A 14,340-nucleotide genomic window follows, 5' to 3' on the forward strand; every position below is an offset into this window, starting at 1 on the left:
TGAATCTCAGAATTAGTAAGTTTAATGGTAATTTTTTTCTTGCATAGAAATATAATGTGTTTCCATATCTCAAATATTTTATTGATAGAAAGAAGTAACCCACTAATAATTATTTGGTCTCGAGTAATATAGTCCATGATACATTACATATATATAGTCGTGAGTCCATGATACATTGCAGAGTCCTTTGCCAAACCAAAGATGGCATAAGTATATTCCATTCCTTCTGATTTCAAGCATGTTATATATATAATATCAAAGTATACCTGTGTTTATTAGTAATGTAGTATATGGGTATAGCTTTACTTGTTAAACCAACAAGAAGAAGAATTATTTCTTTCATTAGTTTTAATTCTAAGAAGTTCCTGTTTCCAGTTTATGTAATAATTTATATCTGGGCCCCTGAATGTTCTTCATAAATACATTCAGAATTTTGTCAGTTTTTTTTTCTTTTCGTAGTTCCTTTTTTTGAAATATCATTCTTTTTAATAATACTCCTGAGTGCTTGTAATAAGTTATAGCCAATTTAGTTATGAAAATTAATTGCCAGATAACACAGTGTGTGGAAAAAACATATATACAGAGTTCTTATTATATTTTAATCGTTATAATTTAATCATTATCAGTCTTAAAATTTGTTGAGAGTCTGTACTTGCATTGTATTACTAGTTTGCTAAGGCTGTTGTAATAGATAAACCACAAACTTCGTGGCTTAAAACAACATAGATTTATCTTTTTATAGTTCTGTAGTTTAGGAGTCCAGCATGTGTGTTTCACTAAAATCAAGCTATCAGTGGTACTGCATTTCCTTCTGCAAACTCAAGGGAAAAATCTGTTCCCTTAACCTTTCCCAGTTTCTACAGGTATCCACATTCTTTGGCATGTGGCTTCTACCTTTCAAAGACAGCAACATGGCATTTCACTGATTATTCCTACGTCACATTAGCTCCCTCCAAGAGCTGAGACAGATTTTCCCCTTTTAGGTCACCCTGATAATTTGAAAGTCTCCAGGTCCTTAATTACACCAACAAACTCCCTTTTGCTGTGTATGGTGACAGGGTCACAGGCTCCCAGGATTAGGACATGGACATATTTGAGGGCCATCCTTCTGCTCACCACATGCACACGTATTTTCCTTGGCATAGGTACTTTAAAATAGTCTGATACACAAATGACAAAGGAATTTACACTAGAAACAGCCAAACAGTGTGTACTTCTCTGTTCACCAGCTATTCGTCTGTTTGCAAAAAGACAAGAAATTTGCAACAGGAGCAAATAGGGCAGGGACAAACCATATTGTCTTCATATTGCATATGTATCTCCTCAAATTTGTTTTTTCTGGGGACAATGTATGAATTCATTAAATGGAGCCAGAAGGGTGGCTTGCCAAGGATTTTACTCTTTGAAGTAAAGTCTTCAAAGCCCATGAGATGTTATAAAATAAGACTTATTTTGACCTGCCACAATCCACAGTTGTTATTGTGAAAAACTTCATAACTAAAAAATGTTTTCCTAAATTCCAATAAAATATGGTTACTTTATTCCTTCAATTAATAATAACAGATATATAGCTTGATTAGAAAAGTCTCTGAGACATGTCACTGTCAGAGTGCAGGAGTCATGTATGATGAATGATATTATATAGTTATATTAAAGCCCTGACTTCACCTTTCTAAGTTTTGAGGTAGGAATTGTATAATATAAAGAAATTCTGTTTCATGCACTGTTTTCTAAAGATTTTTAGAAGGAATTGTATAATATAAAGAAATTCTGTTTCATGCACTGTTTTCTAGAAGATTTTCCTAATTGACTCCTTTTGTACCTTTTTACAAGCTTCCATAGTGACTGTAATACACCTTGTCAATGCTGTAGTTGACACGGTGAATAAAGAAGGTATAGTCATAAATGCTTGAGCTTTGTGTTTGTGTTTTTTAGTGACTGTGCCACTAGAGTACTGTGCTTATGCCTGTTGTAATGTTATACAAAATAATTTGTGGTTCTGTGGGGGTTGAGTACTTTTATTTTGTGTAGGTGTGTATATTCATAATACCAGTATATTACAAAAATATTTCTTTATATGTATGTCTTTTTGTTACTTTTTCCCATTTGTAGTGATTCACATAGACATCCAGAGGTACCCCTAGGATCTTTAAGATTTATCTTTATGTGGTACAATATAAAGAAGTTAATTGTAACTACCTAAAATTTCATTTAATATAAGAAATCCTCTTCATAATAATATCACAAAGTTTTTATGATTACCTATAACTTATTGTTCACTTTTGTTTTTCCCTTAATATGATCAAAGAAAATGGGGGAACATGGTAGAAGTGTATTTTCATATTTGGTTTAGTGTAAATCATTTAATGTGAGGCATTATCTGTTTGAAATTTTAAGAAAAAACCATCTCCCTCAAATTATTTTAAGTTAAATTAGTCCTTTGTTAGTGCACAGAAATTGGGAGTAATCACATGTGAAAGGCATGGGCAAGTAGTTTTCAAACTGTAATCCAAATCAGATCCCTGGAGGGTGTGTTAAAAGTCTAATTTCTAGTTCCCAGCACCAGAGTTTCTGATCCAGTAGGTCTGGGTTGGGCCTTGAGAGTTTGCATTTTTAACAAGTCCCCAGTTCTGATTTTCCTGGTCTAGGGAATCACGTTTCCAGAGCTACTTGCATAGACCATCAGGAGTAGGGATGTTATCACCAGACAGCTCCGGGGATGTTTTTTACTAAGACATACACGCTGTCGAGATTTAAGTGGGAAGAAAGAAAGGTTTTTTGCAGACGTGATGGGCCAGGGCTCGGTGCCAGTGCTAATCAGAGTTACTGGTGAGGCTTACGCTTATTTTCTTGAGAAGGACCATGTTTTTCCCTCAGTGAATCAGGAAGTTATCTGTGTTTTGTCTAGTGAATTTTAGTTTTAACTTGATGACCTTCCAACATTTTAAGCATTATTGGAGTTTAAAGAAGCAGAATTTAAACAGCTCCTCATCGCAATCTCCTTCATCAAAAAATACTTTTTTGGCATATCCAAGAAGTATAACTTTAAAGTTGAAAGCTAGCTTAAATGTTAAGAATTATCAAGCGCCTGTTTAATAACAAAAGCTGATTTTTTTAAGGGAATTACTACTTTTTTTGTTAGACTCTTTAAAAGTTCTGTTGATGTTAGTTTATACATTTTTTTAGAACCACAGCCTCTTCAGTTTTTTATTTAAATTTCTGGCAGAGAAGTATCAATCAAATATTATTTGTTCTAAATCGGTTTATTCTGTGTGTCTTCGAGAACATTATAGAATGCATAGAAGGCATTGGCCTTGATTAGCAAATCACTGAAGTGACCATATTTCTACCATGATTTCCACTTTGACAATTATTAGCGGTACCTAGTAGTTAGTGCTTGCCTTGCGTCATCTTGGTTAGTCCTCGTAACAACTCTAAGGGATTTTCACCCCATTTCAAAGAGGGAACCTGAAGCATAGCCCAGGTGGATGTCAGTGGCCCTGGCTGGTGGTGGCTTTGCGTGCACATCTTCTGCCTCATGCAAGCCTTGCAGATGAGGGAGAGGCCCTGCAGAGCAAGTGTGGTTTCAGTTTGGGAAGGAGTAAATGAGGCCAGTGCTCTCTTTAGGGAAGGGTTAACAGTGTAAATATAAAATCATACTCAAAATGGATAAGATCTGGAGAGATTTTTCAGCTTTTAGTCTATCTTTAAGTATCTAAGTTCTTGAATTTCTCTGAATTCGATGTATTTTTGAAGGTTGTAATGTGTAAAGAATGTGTACATTGTGTAGCTTCAGGTGTATTTGGATTATCACTCTAGTAACCTGACTAATTTACATTTTATTAGAGCCTGTAGGTTTTATTTTAATTATTCCTAGGAAAATTCTGTTTTCAGCTTTAGATTATCAGAAACAACGAAAAGAAAGTAAAATAATATTTGAGTTTTCTGATGAAGTCTCTAGGTCATTTCCCATCTTTTCCCTCCACTTCCATTTTATTTGTGCTACATAAATTTCTCAGCCATTTGGAATTTTCATAGATAATGGCTTAAAGACATGGTATATGGCTGACTGCGCCTTGATAAACAGTTTACATTGTACTGTGTACTTGCTGTTATTGCCTTTCAGCCGTCATCTGTTTTAATTATGAATGTTTTCTTTTCTTTCTACTCTGCCACCAAAAGAATCTTTGGCTGCTCCTGACCTCAGCAAACCAAGAGGTGACTTATGCATGCCAGTTGTTCATTTATACTCACTAAAAACAATTGGTAAAGATGTGGCCTGGGGCTGACTTGCTTCACTGGGTTGCTCAGTGTTTGCAGCAGTAACTGCGTACATGATTGTGTTTGCCCGCTGCATTCTAAACACGTACTGCTTAACCTTTTCCTATCTGCCAAAGGATTTAAATAATCCTAAGGAGGAAAAAAAAAAACTGTTCCTAAATTGGAAGGTTTTTTTTTTAATAGTGATGCTTTTGTATAGTCTAAAATGATCCCTAGCCCTTTTAGAAGTAACAAAGATGGACTGTTATAGTCTATCAAAAACTGTGTTATACCTTGCAGTGCTTGTTTGATTGCATTTTGCTTGATTTAGAGGCATGCTTTGATATGTAGCTATGTTAAGGTAATCTGTTGTCTTACTTAGAGCTAATGGAAAATAGTAGTTTTTAATGTTAACTATATTGCATTATTGTGAAGAAAGTTTGTTTCCTAAATTTTAGCATGCTAAAGGTTACTTTTATTATTTTTAAAAGTTGCATTCATTAGGTTTTTTTAATGACAAGTAGTGCAGACCAAGTAACATTTGATATTTTACTTGGTACAGACTCCTCCTTTCTGAAGGACAAAACTTATTTACTAATGTCCTAAGACAGAACTAACACTCTTCTTCATAGAGAGCAATGGGCTCTAAATTACAGAAGAAAAGTTGAAAAGATGATTGGAATCATTTGTAGAAAGACACATATAATATAGATGCTCATACTGCTAGAACTGTTAGGACTCTGTTTCCTTGAATGTTAGGTGTGTACATAAAACCCTAAGTGCACACTTCAGAATTAGCATAAAACCCTAAGTGCACACTTCAGAATTAGCGCCTGGTTCATAGAGGCCTTAAAACTGGGCCGGGTGGAGGGATGGCTTCAAATCAGAGACAAAGGGTTTCCAAAGTGATGGACTTGGAATGAAGTCATAAATGCATTTGTCTCTTTGTGTCTTTGATACGCTGAGCTCTCTTTCCATGACAGAAGAGCTCAGGAGGAAACACACTGAAATCTCTTGTTTTCTCTTCCATCAAGGCTATCACTGGGATACGTCAGACTGGATGCCGAGTGTTCCTCTGCCCGATATACAAGAATTCCCCAATTACGAAGTTATTGATGAGCAGACACCCCTGTACTCAGCAGATCCAAATGCCATCGATACAGACTATTATCCTGGAGGTTACGACATTGAAAGTGACTTCCCGCCACCGCCGGAGGACTTCCCTGCACCTGATGAACTGCCGCCATTGCCTCCGGAATTCAGCGATCAGTTTGAATCCATACACCCTCCCAGAGACATGCCTGCTGCAGGTAGCTTGGGCTCTTCGTCGAGAAACCGGCAGAGGTTCAACCTGAATCAGTATTTGCCCAGTTTCTACCCCATCGATATGTCTGAACCTCTAACAAAAGGCACTGGTGAGAATAGTACTTGTAGAGAACCCTACGCCCCTTACCCTCCAGGGCATCAAAGAAACTTCGAAGCCCCCACTGTAGAAAACCTGCCCATGTCTGTGTACGCTTCCACAGCTTCCTGCTCCGACGTGTCGGCCTGCTGCGAAGTGGAGTCTGAGGTCATGATGAGTGACTATGAGAGTGGGGACGATGGCCACTTTGAAGAGGTGACCGTCCCTCCGCTGGACTCCCAGCAGCACACGGAAGTCTGACGCTCAACTCCCCCCAAAGTGCCTGGACTTTAACGAACCTAGAGATTATATAAGTAACCCTGTGCATTGTTCTTTGCGGCAGTGCTTAAGCGCTTTTTCTTGGTGAGCTGAGATGGGCATGGCTGCACCGGCTCCCACGCCTCTTGACATTAGCCATTTCCAGTGTCCTAACCTACTGTAACCGGATGAGGTTGTCCTTGGGCTGTGCCATTTCTAAACATCTTTTGGTATTTACGTTTGTCTGTGTTAAAATAATGAAACGAAAATCAGTCCTACCATCTTGTTAGCATGATTCATGTATTTATATAGATTTGATTATTTTAATTTTCCTGTCTTTTTTTTTGTAAATTTTATGTACAGATTTGATTTTTCATAGTTTTAACTAGATTTTCAAGATATTTTTTGTGCATTTGTTTTAAACTGAATTTTGGTGGTGTTAGTGCCATTACCTAGCACCCTGATTTTTTAATATAACCAGGGTTTCACTGTATGTCTTTTTCCACAGAAATATATTTCATTAATACATTTCAATATAGTCATTCATTTCTAGCTGTACATAGAATGAGGAAAGATCTGATACATGGACATGTCTTACTGTATTTTAGAATTATAAACATTTTTCATTATTGGAAAGTGTAATGGGGACCTTCTGCATACCTGTTTAGTACCAAAACCACCATGACACAGTTTTTATAGTGTCTGTATATTTGTGATGCAATGGTCTTGTAAAGGTTTTTACTGAAAACTATCATTAGCCAGTCTTTCTTACTGACAATAAATTATTAATAAAATACTTTAGCTTTACTGCCTGTTTTTCCTCTGTATTATACTCCTGTTCAGGATTCAGTTGCTGAATTGAGACAGAAGGGTGGATGTATGAATGGAAGGGTGGATATAGATATATTAGTGGATAGTGGCTTAAATGTGAAAAATCCTCTTTCCAGGTGTCAGTCAGACTGTAGATGCAGATGTAGCCACTAGGTGGCAGTATATGGCTACTTGATACTGTTCAAAACTGTAGATAACAAGGTAAACATTGTAACTTTTTTATAATAAATATTTTCTAACTAAAACTTTAAGAAAATTTTTCTTTATATACTTTTAACTTATTAGTATTTATTGGCTGCAATTTAAATGCTTCTATATTTTTCACCTTTATCAGTGATTTATATCAAAAACAAAGTCTTATGAAGCATTTTATCTTAAAAACACGTACTGTAAGATTGAGTGTGAAATCCAGAAGCTATTTCCCTTGTGTTTTTATACAGTCAAAATCCATCGATATAGCCAACATATTTATTGAATTCTAAAAATATGCTAATCATTATGATATAAATGACAACAAATCAAGCTTTTTGGAACTTTGGAAAGATAGCTTTACTTTTTATCAAATAATATATATACGTAGTTTCATACATGTAACAAAATAGCAGTTCCATGCACTCTACCCACTTACAACTCTTCAAGCTGTTTTGTTCATACTTCCTTTCATATTTTCAAATGTATAAATTATTTTTCCTGAGTCACTAAAGTTAGCAATTGCCTATTGACTCTGTATGATGTTGGAGGAAGACCATATAACCTAACAAATCTTTGTCGCTCGTGTTATCTTACCATTAGTTACAGCATCATTTTCAGATTAGTCCATATGCAATGTTTGCAGTATTGATTGTGTAAGTGTTCACTGCTGAGCTAAGTAGCGAATGACATTTATTTCCATTTACTTTGCAGCCTTCTCTTTTTCTTAAACAATTAATTGCCTTGATTTTTATTTTACTTATTTTTTAAAACTTTTGACTATTTCATTCATTTATTCAAAAATATTTTTTGGTCACCTACTATGTATTGTTTCACACTAACAGACATATCAGTTCTCTGCCGCCTTGCCCCTTACATTTGGTGAGTGCAGATGGCAGGAGGAGATAATTGGTAAATAAGATAACAGTAGTGTATGGAGTGGTGAGTACCGAGGACAGAAGTTGTGATTTAGGAAGGAATGTGTGTGATGGGGAGGGCCGGGAGGCCTCGGTGACAAGCGGACATTTGAGTCAAATCCTCAAGTAGATGAGGGAGAACACCACGTGGTTCCCTGGAGGTTGGAGCGTGACTAGGAAGTCAAGAAAAAGAGAAGAGACAGGTGTGGCCTCTCATGGAAATGCCTCTTAGGACATGTTTAGTGCTGTTGGAAAACTGTCAGGTCCTTTTCTTGCCTTTGGCCATTCCCCTCAGGGAGCCCTTCTCCCTGGTGGCTGTTCCCTTGAACATCTGCACAGCTGCGTTGCGGGATTCCCCTTGTTGTTATCCTGAATATTCCCCTTACTGTGCATCCAAACTTTCTCTGGGCTTCACTCTTGTTTGGATGGAGCACATCCTCCTGTTCTTTTCTGAGAAACAGTGCTTGGGAAGTAATTTTCGTGACTTTGTGTTCCTGAAGATGTCTGTATTCTACTCATGCTTGATTAATAGATTGGGTATAGATTTCTGATGTGGAGGTAAATTTCATTCATAATTTTGAAGTCATCAAACCACTGTCTTCTAGCTTCCAGTGTTGCCATTGAAATGTCCAACGTCATTCCTATTCCCAGGTTATTATTTGTGACCAAATATCACTCTCAGAAATCTTTTTGTGATTTTTCTTTTGGGGACATTCCTTTTCTCTCCAACATCGTGCGGTTTCCTGGTCATGTGTCCTGGTTGTGGGCCCTTCCCATTGCGCTGCTCGTCAGCCTTCACTGCGGAAACCCACACTGGGGAATGTCCTTTTGTTATTTCTTTGATAACTTCTTCCTCTCTGAATTCTCAGTTCTCTCTCTGAGACCCATAGCTGTTGGCTATTTGACTTGCTAAATCTATCCTTTTCTGATTGAATTCCTATTGTCCATCTTTGTCTTTTGTTCCACTGCCTAGGATTCACCCCACTTTTATCTTGCATTCTTTCTGTTAAAACATTTGATTCTGCTATCATTTTTAATTTTTAAGAGTTTGGTCTTCTTCTGATTGTTCCTTTTATGTAACATATGGTCATTTATTCCTGTTACTTTACCTCCCTAGTATCTCATTTTTTCTAGTGTTTTGTTTTTTTTTAAGCAGTCTTCCCATTTTGCCTAGTTTCCCTCTGAGTTTCTTTTTTTTTTTATATTCCTTCCCATGGGCCTTGGTCACATTCTCACTTGGAAAGCTTTCCTCTTGCTTGACTTCATGTCTAATGAGGCACTCTAGCTGGTGGAAAGCCGTGGGTGGTACTTGTCACCTGGTGGACTTCCTGTGACCTGGTGGGACAGTCAGCCTTCCTTGCTGATTTCTGTAGGTCTTTTCTGAAGAGTCTTTCTATTTCCAGCCTGGGAAATATTCTTGCTCTTATTTTAAAGTTGGCTATGGTTAAGGGGACTCTGTTGGCTCTGACATCTGATGCCCTGCCCTAAGACGTGACTTACTGCTCCTTCTCCTGCACCTGCCATAGTGTGGTTTGGAGTTAACAGTACTTCTTGGTGGCATTGAAAGTGGAGTTATTTTTTAACTTTTCCCACCTTTTCCTGTTTTGGATTAATTTTCTTGTTTTAACATCAGGTTTTTTTTGTTTTGTTTTTAAAATTTTATTGGTGGATTGATTTTTCAAGAGACGAAAGGGGAAAGAAATGCAACACTCTGCCATCTTAAACTGGAAAGCTGGAATGTGCTCCTAGCCATTGGTTTCTGGTGTTTGGAGGAACTTTGGGATATTGGTTTTCTGTTGCTCCATAGCAAATTACCATAACGCCCACTTACTAGCTCTCATTCTGTAGATCAGAAGGCCAGGCCAGCGTGGCCACGTTCTCTGCTCAGGCTGAGTCTCACAAGGCTGAAAGCAACCTGTCAGGGAGGCTGTGTTTTCATCTGAGGCTCAGGGTCCTCCTCCAAGCACACATGGTTGTTGGCAGAATTCAGTTCCTTACAGTTGTAGAACTGAGGCCTCGTCTTCTTGCTAACTGTGGGACTGAGCTTCCCTCGCTCTTGCCAGCTGTCCTTGCTTTCTTGACAGCCTCATCTCGACACAGGTCCTAGCTCCTTGGCCCACTCACACCATGGTAGTTTAACAAGAATTTCCCTCACGCTCGCCACCATGCCCGGCTAATATTTTTGTTTCTATTTTTAGTTGCTCAGCTAATTTTTTCTATTTTTAGTAGAGACAGGGGTCTCGATTTTGCTCAGGCTGGTCTTGAACTCCTGACCTCAAGTAATCCTCCCACCTAGGTTTCCCAACAAAGCAAAACTCTTGTCTCAAAAAAAAAAAAAGAGAGAGAGAAAAGAATTTCCCAAGAGCTGCTGATCTTCCTGACCTGAGGGAGGGCCCAGTGCCTTTTTAAGGACTCATCCGATTAGGTCAGGTGACTCACCCAGGAGATAAAAATCTCCCTTTTGATGAAAAGTCAGCTGATTAGTAACCTCCTGGGAATTCCCATCAAATTCACAAGTTACATGCACACTCGAGGGGAATTATACCATGCACCCCAGTAGGGGGAAGGCGGTTCTTTGGGGCCATCTTAGAATTTTACCTACCCAGATCAGCACTATTTGTTGTTTTTGTTTTGTTTTTTTACAATACTTTGTACTTCTAAAATATTATACAAACAGCACTTTGAAGACTTTGCATTTTATTTTACTTTTAAAAATCGCATCATCTTTAAAACTAGTTGGAAGTGACTAAGCCATCCACATGAGTTCTTATAATCATTACTTCTACTTATATTAATTAGCACTGAACACTTTTATTACAGAAGAATCCAAGCAATCACATAGAACTGGTGTCTGCATTTTTCTGTTGTTTTTTTTTTTTTTCTGAAGGCCTTTTATCTCCATATCTCTTGGCAGGCAGGGTCTGTCAGTGTTCCCCTGCCTAGATTTCGTTCTTGCTTGTTTCCTTGACACCCATTTAAAATTCCCTTAGAAAACTAAGGTGCCTTAGAAATTCAGGGTGTTTGGACACTGCTAAATGTCATTTCACCTGGATTGTCTGAGTTACAGATACACATACTGGATTTGAAGACCACTTGCTATGTATTGCAATCTTTATCTGCTACCCTTGGGAATTAGGGTTCAGTGTAACACAAAAGAGATTTACAATTTATTAGTAAATATCCATTGGGAAAAAAATACTAGTAACTGCACTTTTAAATGTTTTATTTCTGATTTCAATTATTTTTCTTAAATTCTACCTCTAAAATTTAGGTTTCCGTGTTTTCGTCTGATGGGAAGAACAGATTGACTTTAGGTGATTGTGCTTGTCTTATTCATTTTTATCACAGCGTGTGTGGAGCCATCAAGAGGCTTTTCTGGTGCCCAGAGACACTGAATGTCTTCCCAGACACTCAAAGCTGTGTTAGCCTTTGGGGGTCACTTTGAATGCATGGAAGGAGGGACACTGGGTGCCACTTCAGCTTCAATGTACTTTCCCAGAGAAGCCAATCATTCACCTGGGAAATGGGTTAATTCTAAAAGGTGGTGATTGAATCCGAAGGCTGGGCCAGGATGCTCATTGCCAAGGGGGTAACAGGAACTCGGAAGTTTTTCTTTACTCCTTTCAATGAAAATACTAGACTAAGTTATAGGAAATCAGTGCTTTGAATTGCCAAAATGAACTGTTAAAAGAATTTTGCCTACTTTACCACTGGTATTCATTGGTAATTAAAACCCAAAGGAGTAGCCCAGGGTATCAAGAGGAATTAGGAGAAACTTTGCCTGTCTGAATTCTTTGTGATACCTGAGAGCTTAGGAGAATGTAGCAAATAAAGCAAGCTGTAAAATGCCACCTCCAAGGGGACTCCTCTTCCTTAGCTATAGGGTGCCCTGCGTGCAACGCCAAAATGCAATCTTAAGTCCTCAACTTCAAGATGGGGTGAGGGAAATCCGTCTCCTGCTAAAAAGAGGAGGACTGATACCGTGGGAGTGGAAGTAGGAAACAGTATCTGGGACGCACCAGCCTGGAGCTCCGGTTTCCAGGGAGTATTCAAGAGTTGGGCGTGGGAACTGGACGACTAATAACTTCATCGCAGGAATGCATGGCTGCTCGTCAAAGTCAGTGGCAAGTTGAGAACATTGGTGTGGGAGAGTGCGTTCAATGAGAGGATTTGCTGATGTGTTCACGCACACATCTACCAAGTATGACAGCCTTCACCGGCTGCCAGACACTGCCTTCCCTGAGACCGCTCTGCTTGGTCTCTTCTAATAATCCTGGGATAATCTCCTATGAAACAAAATAGTTTTTTAAAAGATGTTTACAGTTTTAAAACCTCTAAATATAAGTATTAACAAAAGATTCTAATCTCTTGGGGGAAATAAGATGTTGGTCAAAGCTTACAGACGTTCAGTTGTAAGCATACAAGTTGTGGACCTCTCATGTACAGCATCTATAGTTAATAATAATGTATACTCGAAATTTGCTAAGAGCTGATCCTAAGTGTCCTCACCACGAAAAAAGGAAAAGATAACTATGTGCGGGGATGGATATGTTAATTAGGTCGATGGTGGCGATTGTTTCATAATATATATGTTTATGAAGTCAAGTTGTACACCTTAAATATATGCAGCTTTTATTTGTCAACCATATCTCAATAAAGCCAGGGGAGATAAACTCCAAAAGGAGGAAAAATACCAGCTTCCATCCACTACTGCCTTTTAGCATTTCTGCTTCTGGGAGATGATACAGAACTAACTCAAAAGACAGACTAGTCCACAAAGATGGAGGGATTCAAGGCAGGGCCCTTTTCTCTCTCACGGTGATTCCCAGTAATACACAGTTCATTTCTGTTCACATCACCACCAGACAACATTGGAATGGGAAGTTTGTTTCTTCTTCATTTTGTCATCCACCTGCACAAGAAGAAAAGTCCTTTGCAATGTTTTATATTTTTTAATTAAAAAAATAAAGGACATCCATACTGTATTCCCAAATGTAAAAATTTATAGGTATATAAAGTAGAAACAAAATGATCACTTCAGACACATTTTCTTAAGGTTTCTGGAATACAGTCAATCAACACTTTAAAACTGCCATTCAGTAAATTACCACATTTTTATGTTTACATTTTGGTTTAAAAAAAGTAAACGATTTAGCAAAAAGCACAGGATTATAATCCTATCATCTAGAAATAAATTCATTGTCATTCTGTGTGCATAAACTGATTTTGTTTTGTATGTACTACTGAAGTGTGGTTTGCAAAATTGGTATCTTGTATCTGCACCCTGCTTTTCTTACTTTAAAGTATGTGAATCTTCCCAGAAAAATTCCATTTTAAAGAGCTGCATAAATATTTCATAGTATGGATTTATTAGAACTTAATTATTTACCTATTTTGCTACTTTTAAATTGTTTTCAATTTTTCACAGCAATCCCAGCATTAACATCTTGGTGTGTTCATTTTTGCTCCTCTTTAGGGCAGATTTCTAGATGTGGGGATTATTTGTGTGCAAGTATTGCCTATCACATAAACTTCTAGACCTACAATGATAAAGCTTTGATGGGCACAGTGCTAAGATTCCTTAATGTTGATGCAGTCCTCCACTGTGATACTTCTTGGATAATCATTGCCCCCCCTGCCTTTTCCATGGCATGGCATATGTAGAAAACAAAATTTTATGGCACCAGGGGTGGCATAAAGGGACTCAGCTGCTCTAAACCAGGGGTTCCATAGGTGTGATGCTTCTCCCCACACCCAAACCGCCCCAACAAGCCAGAGGGCTAAAGGATCGATGTCTGTGCAAGGAAGCTCTGCTATAGAGAAAGGTGGGAAACCCTGCCCTCCTTTCTCTTCCTGTCAGTTTATTTCTATGAAAAGTAAAGTCTGGACAAGAAGCGGATCATCTTTGTTAAATCATCTTTAATTTGGATTCAATCTGCAGTGACTTGTGCAAATGTAAGGTTTAGATTTGTTAGCCCTCAGGCCTCGTGGAAAACAATGCCACCCCCTACCTGCCACCTCCGGCCACTTTTTATATCACTGGGCTCCCCTGTGGCCACAGTCTCCACTTTTGACTCAGTCTACCCCGTCTGGTCAGTAGCTTTTTGCAGATCAACGTGGGCCACCCTTTCTGTTTTGCAGACTGGCATTCTGTGTGCTTTCTGATTGCTCTTCAGCAAAGGTTCTAGGTTCAATTTCAATTAGTGCCCCAGCTGCTGAGAGAGAGCTGTTTGTCAGAACTCAATTTCCCCACTAGGAGGTCACTGTCTCTACTACAAACAGAATGAGCCACTTGAAAAGAATAGCAAGTATTTTTTTTGCCAAGAAAACCTCTGCCCCTGTGTGAACACTTAGGTAATTAGCACACTTGTTACTGTGCTGTTACAAAGTATGGATATATAAAAGGCTACATTTCCAAATGATGCCAGATGTTAAGAAGAAATAGAATATGTGACACATTTGAATGAAAATGTCATCAGACCA

General features: G+C 38.2%; 1 protein-coding gene across 9 annotated transcripts in view; it reads left to right on the forward strand.

The window, feature by feature from the left end:
* Positions 1 to 6,727, forward strand: part of FAT1 (FAT atypical cadherin 1) — a 122,000-nt gene extending 115,273 nt beyond the window's left edge. For 4 of the 9 annotated variants that reach the window (XM_076010648.1, XM_076010651.1, XM_076010646.1 and 1 more), the window contains 2 exons: positions 4,183 to 4,218; positions 5,295 to 6,727. In XM_076010648.1, coding sequence (XP_075866763.1) covers positions 4,183 to 4,218; positions 5,295 to 5,923 — 665 coding nt within the window. In that variant the 3' untranslated portion in view covers positions 5,924 to 6,727. Of the gene's footprint in view, positions 1 to 1,833; positions 1,894 to 4,182; positions 4,219 to 5,294 lie in introns of all 9 variants that reach the window. The other 5 variants (XM_076010652.1, XM_076010647.1, XM_076010650.1 and 2 more) reach the window with 3 other exon arrangements.
* The last annotated feature ends 7,613 nt before the right edge of the window (positions 6,728 to 14,340 follow it).

Source organism: Microcebus murinus, chromosome 15, assembly GCF_040939455.1.
Source record: "Microcebus murinus isolate Inina chromosome 15, M.murinus_Inina_mat1.0, whole genome shotgun sequence".
In the NCBI taxonomy this organism is placed as follows: domain Eukaryota; kingdom Metazoa; phylum Chordata; class Mammalia; order Primates; family Cheirogaleidae; genus Microcebus; species Microcebus murinus.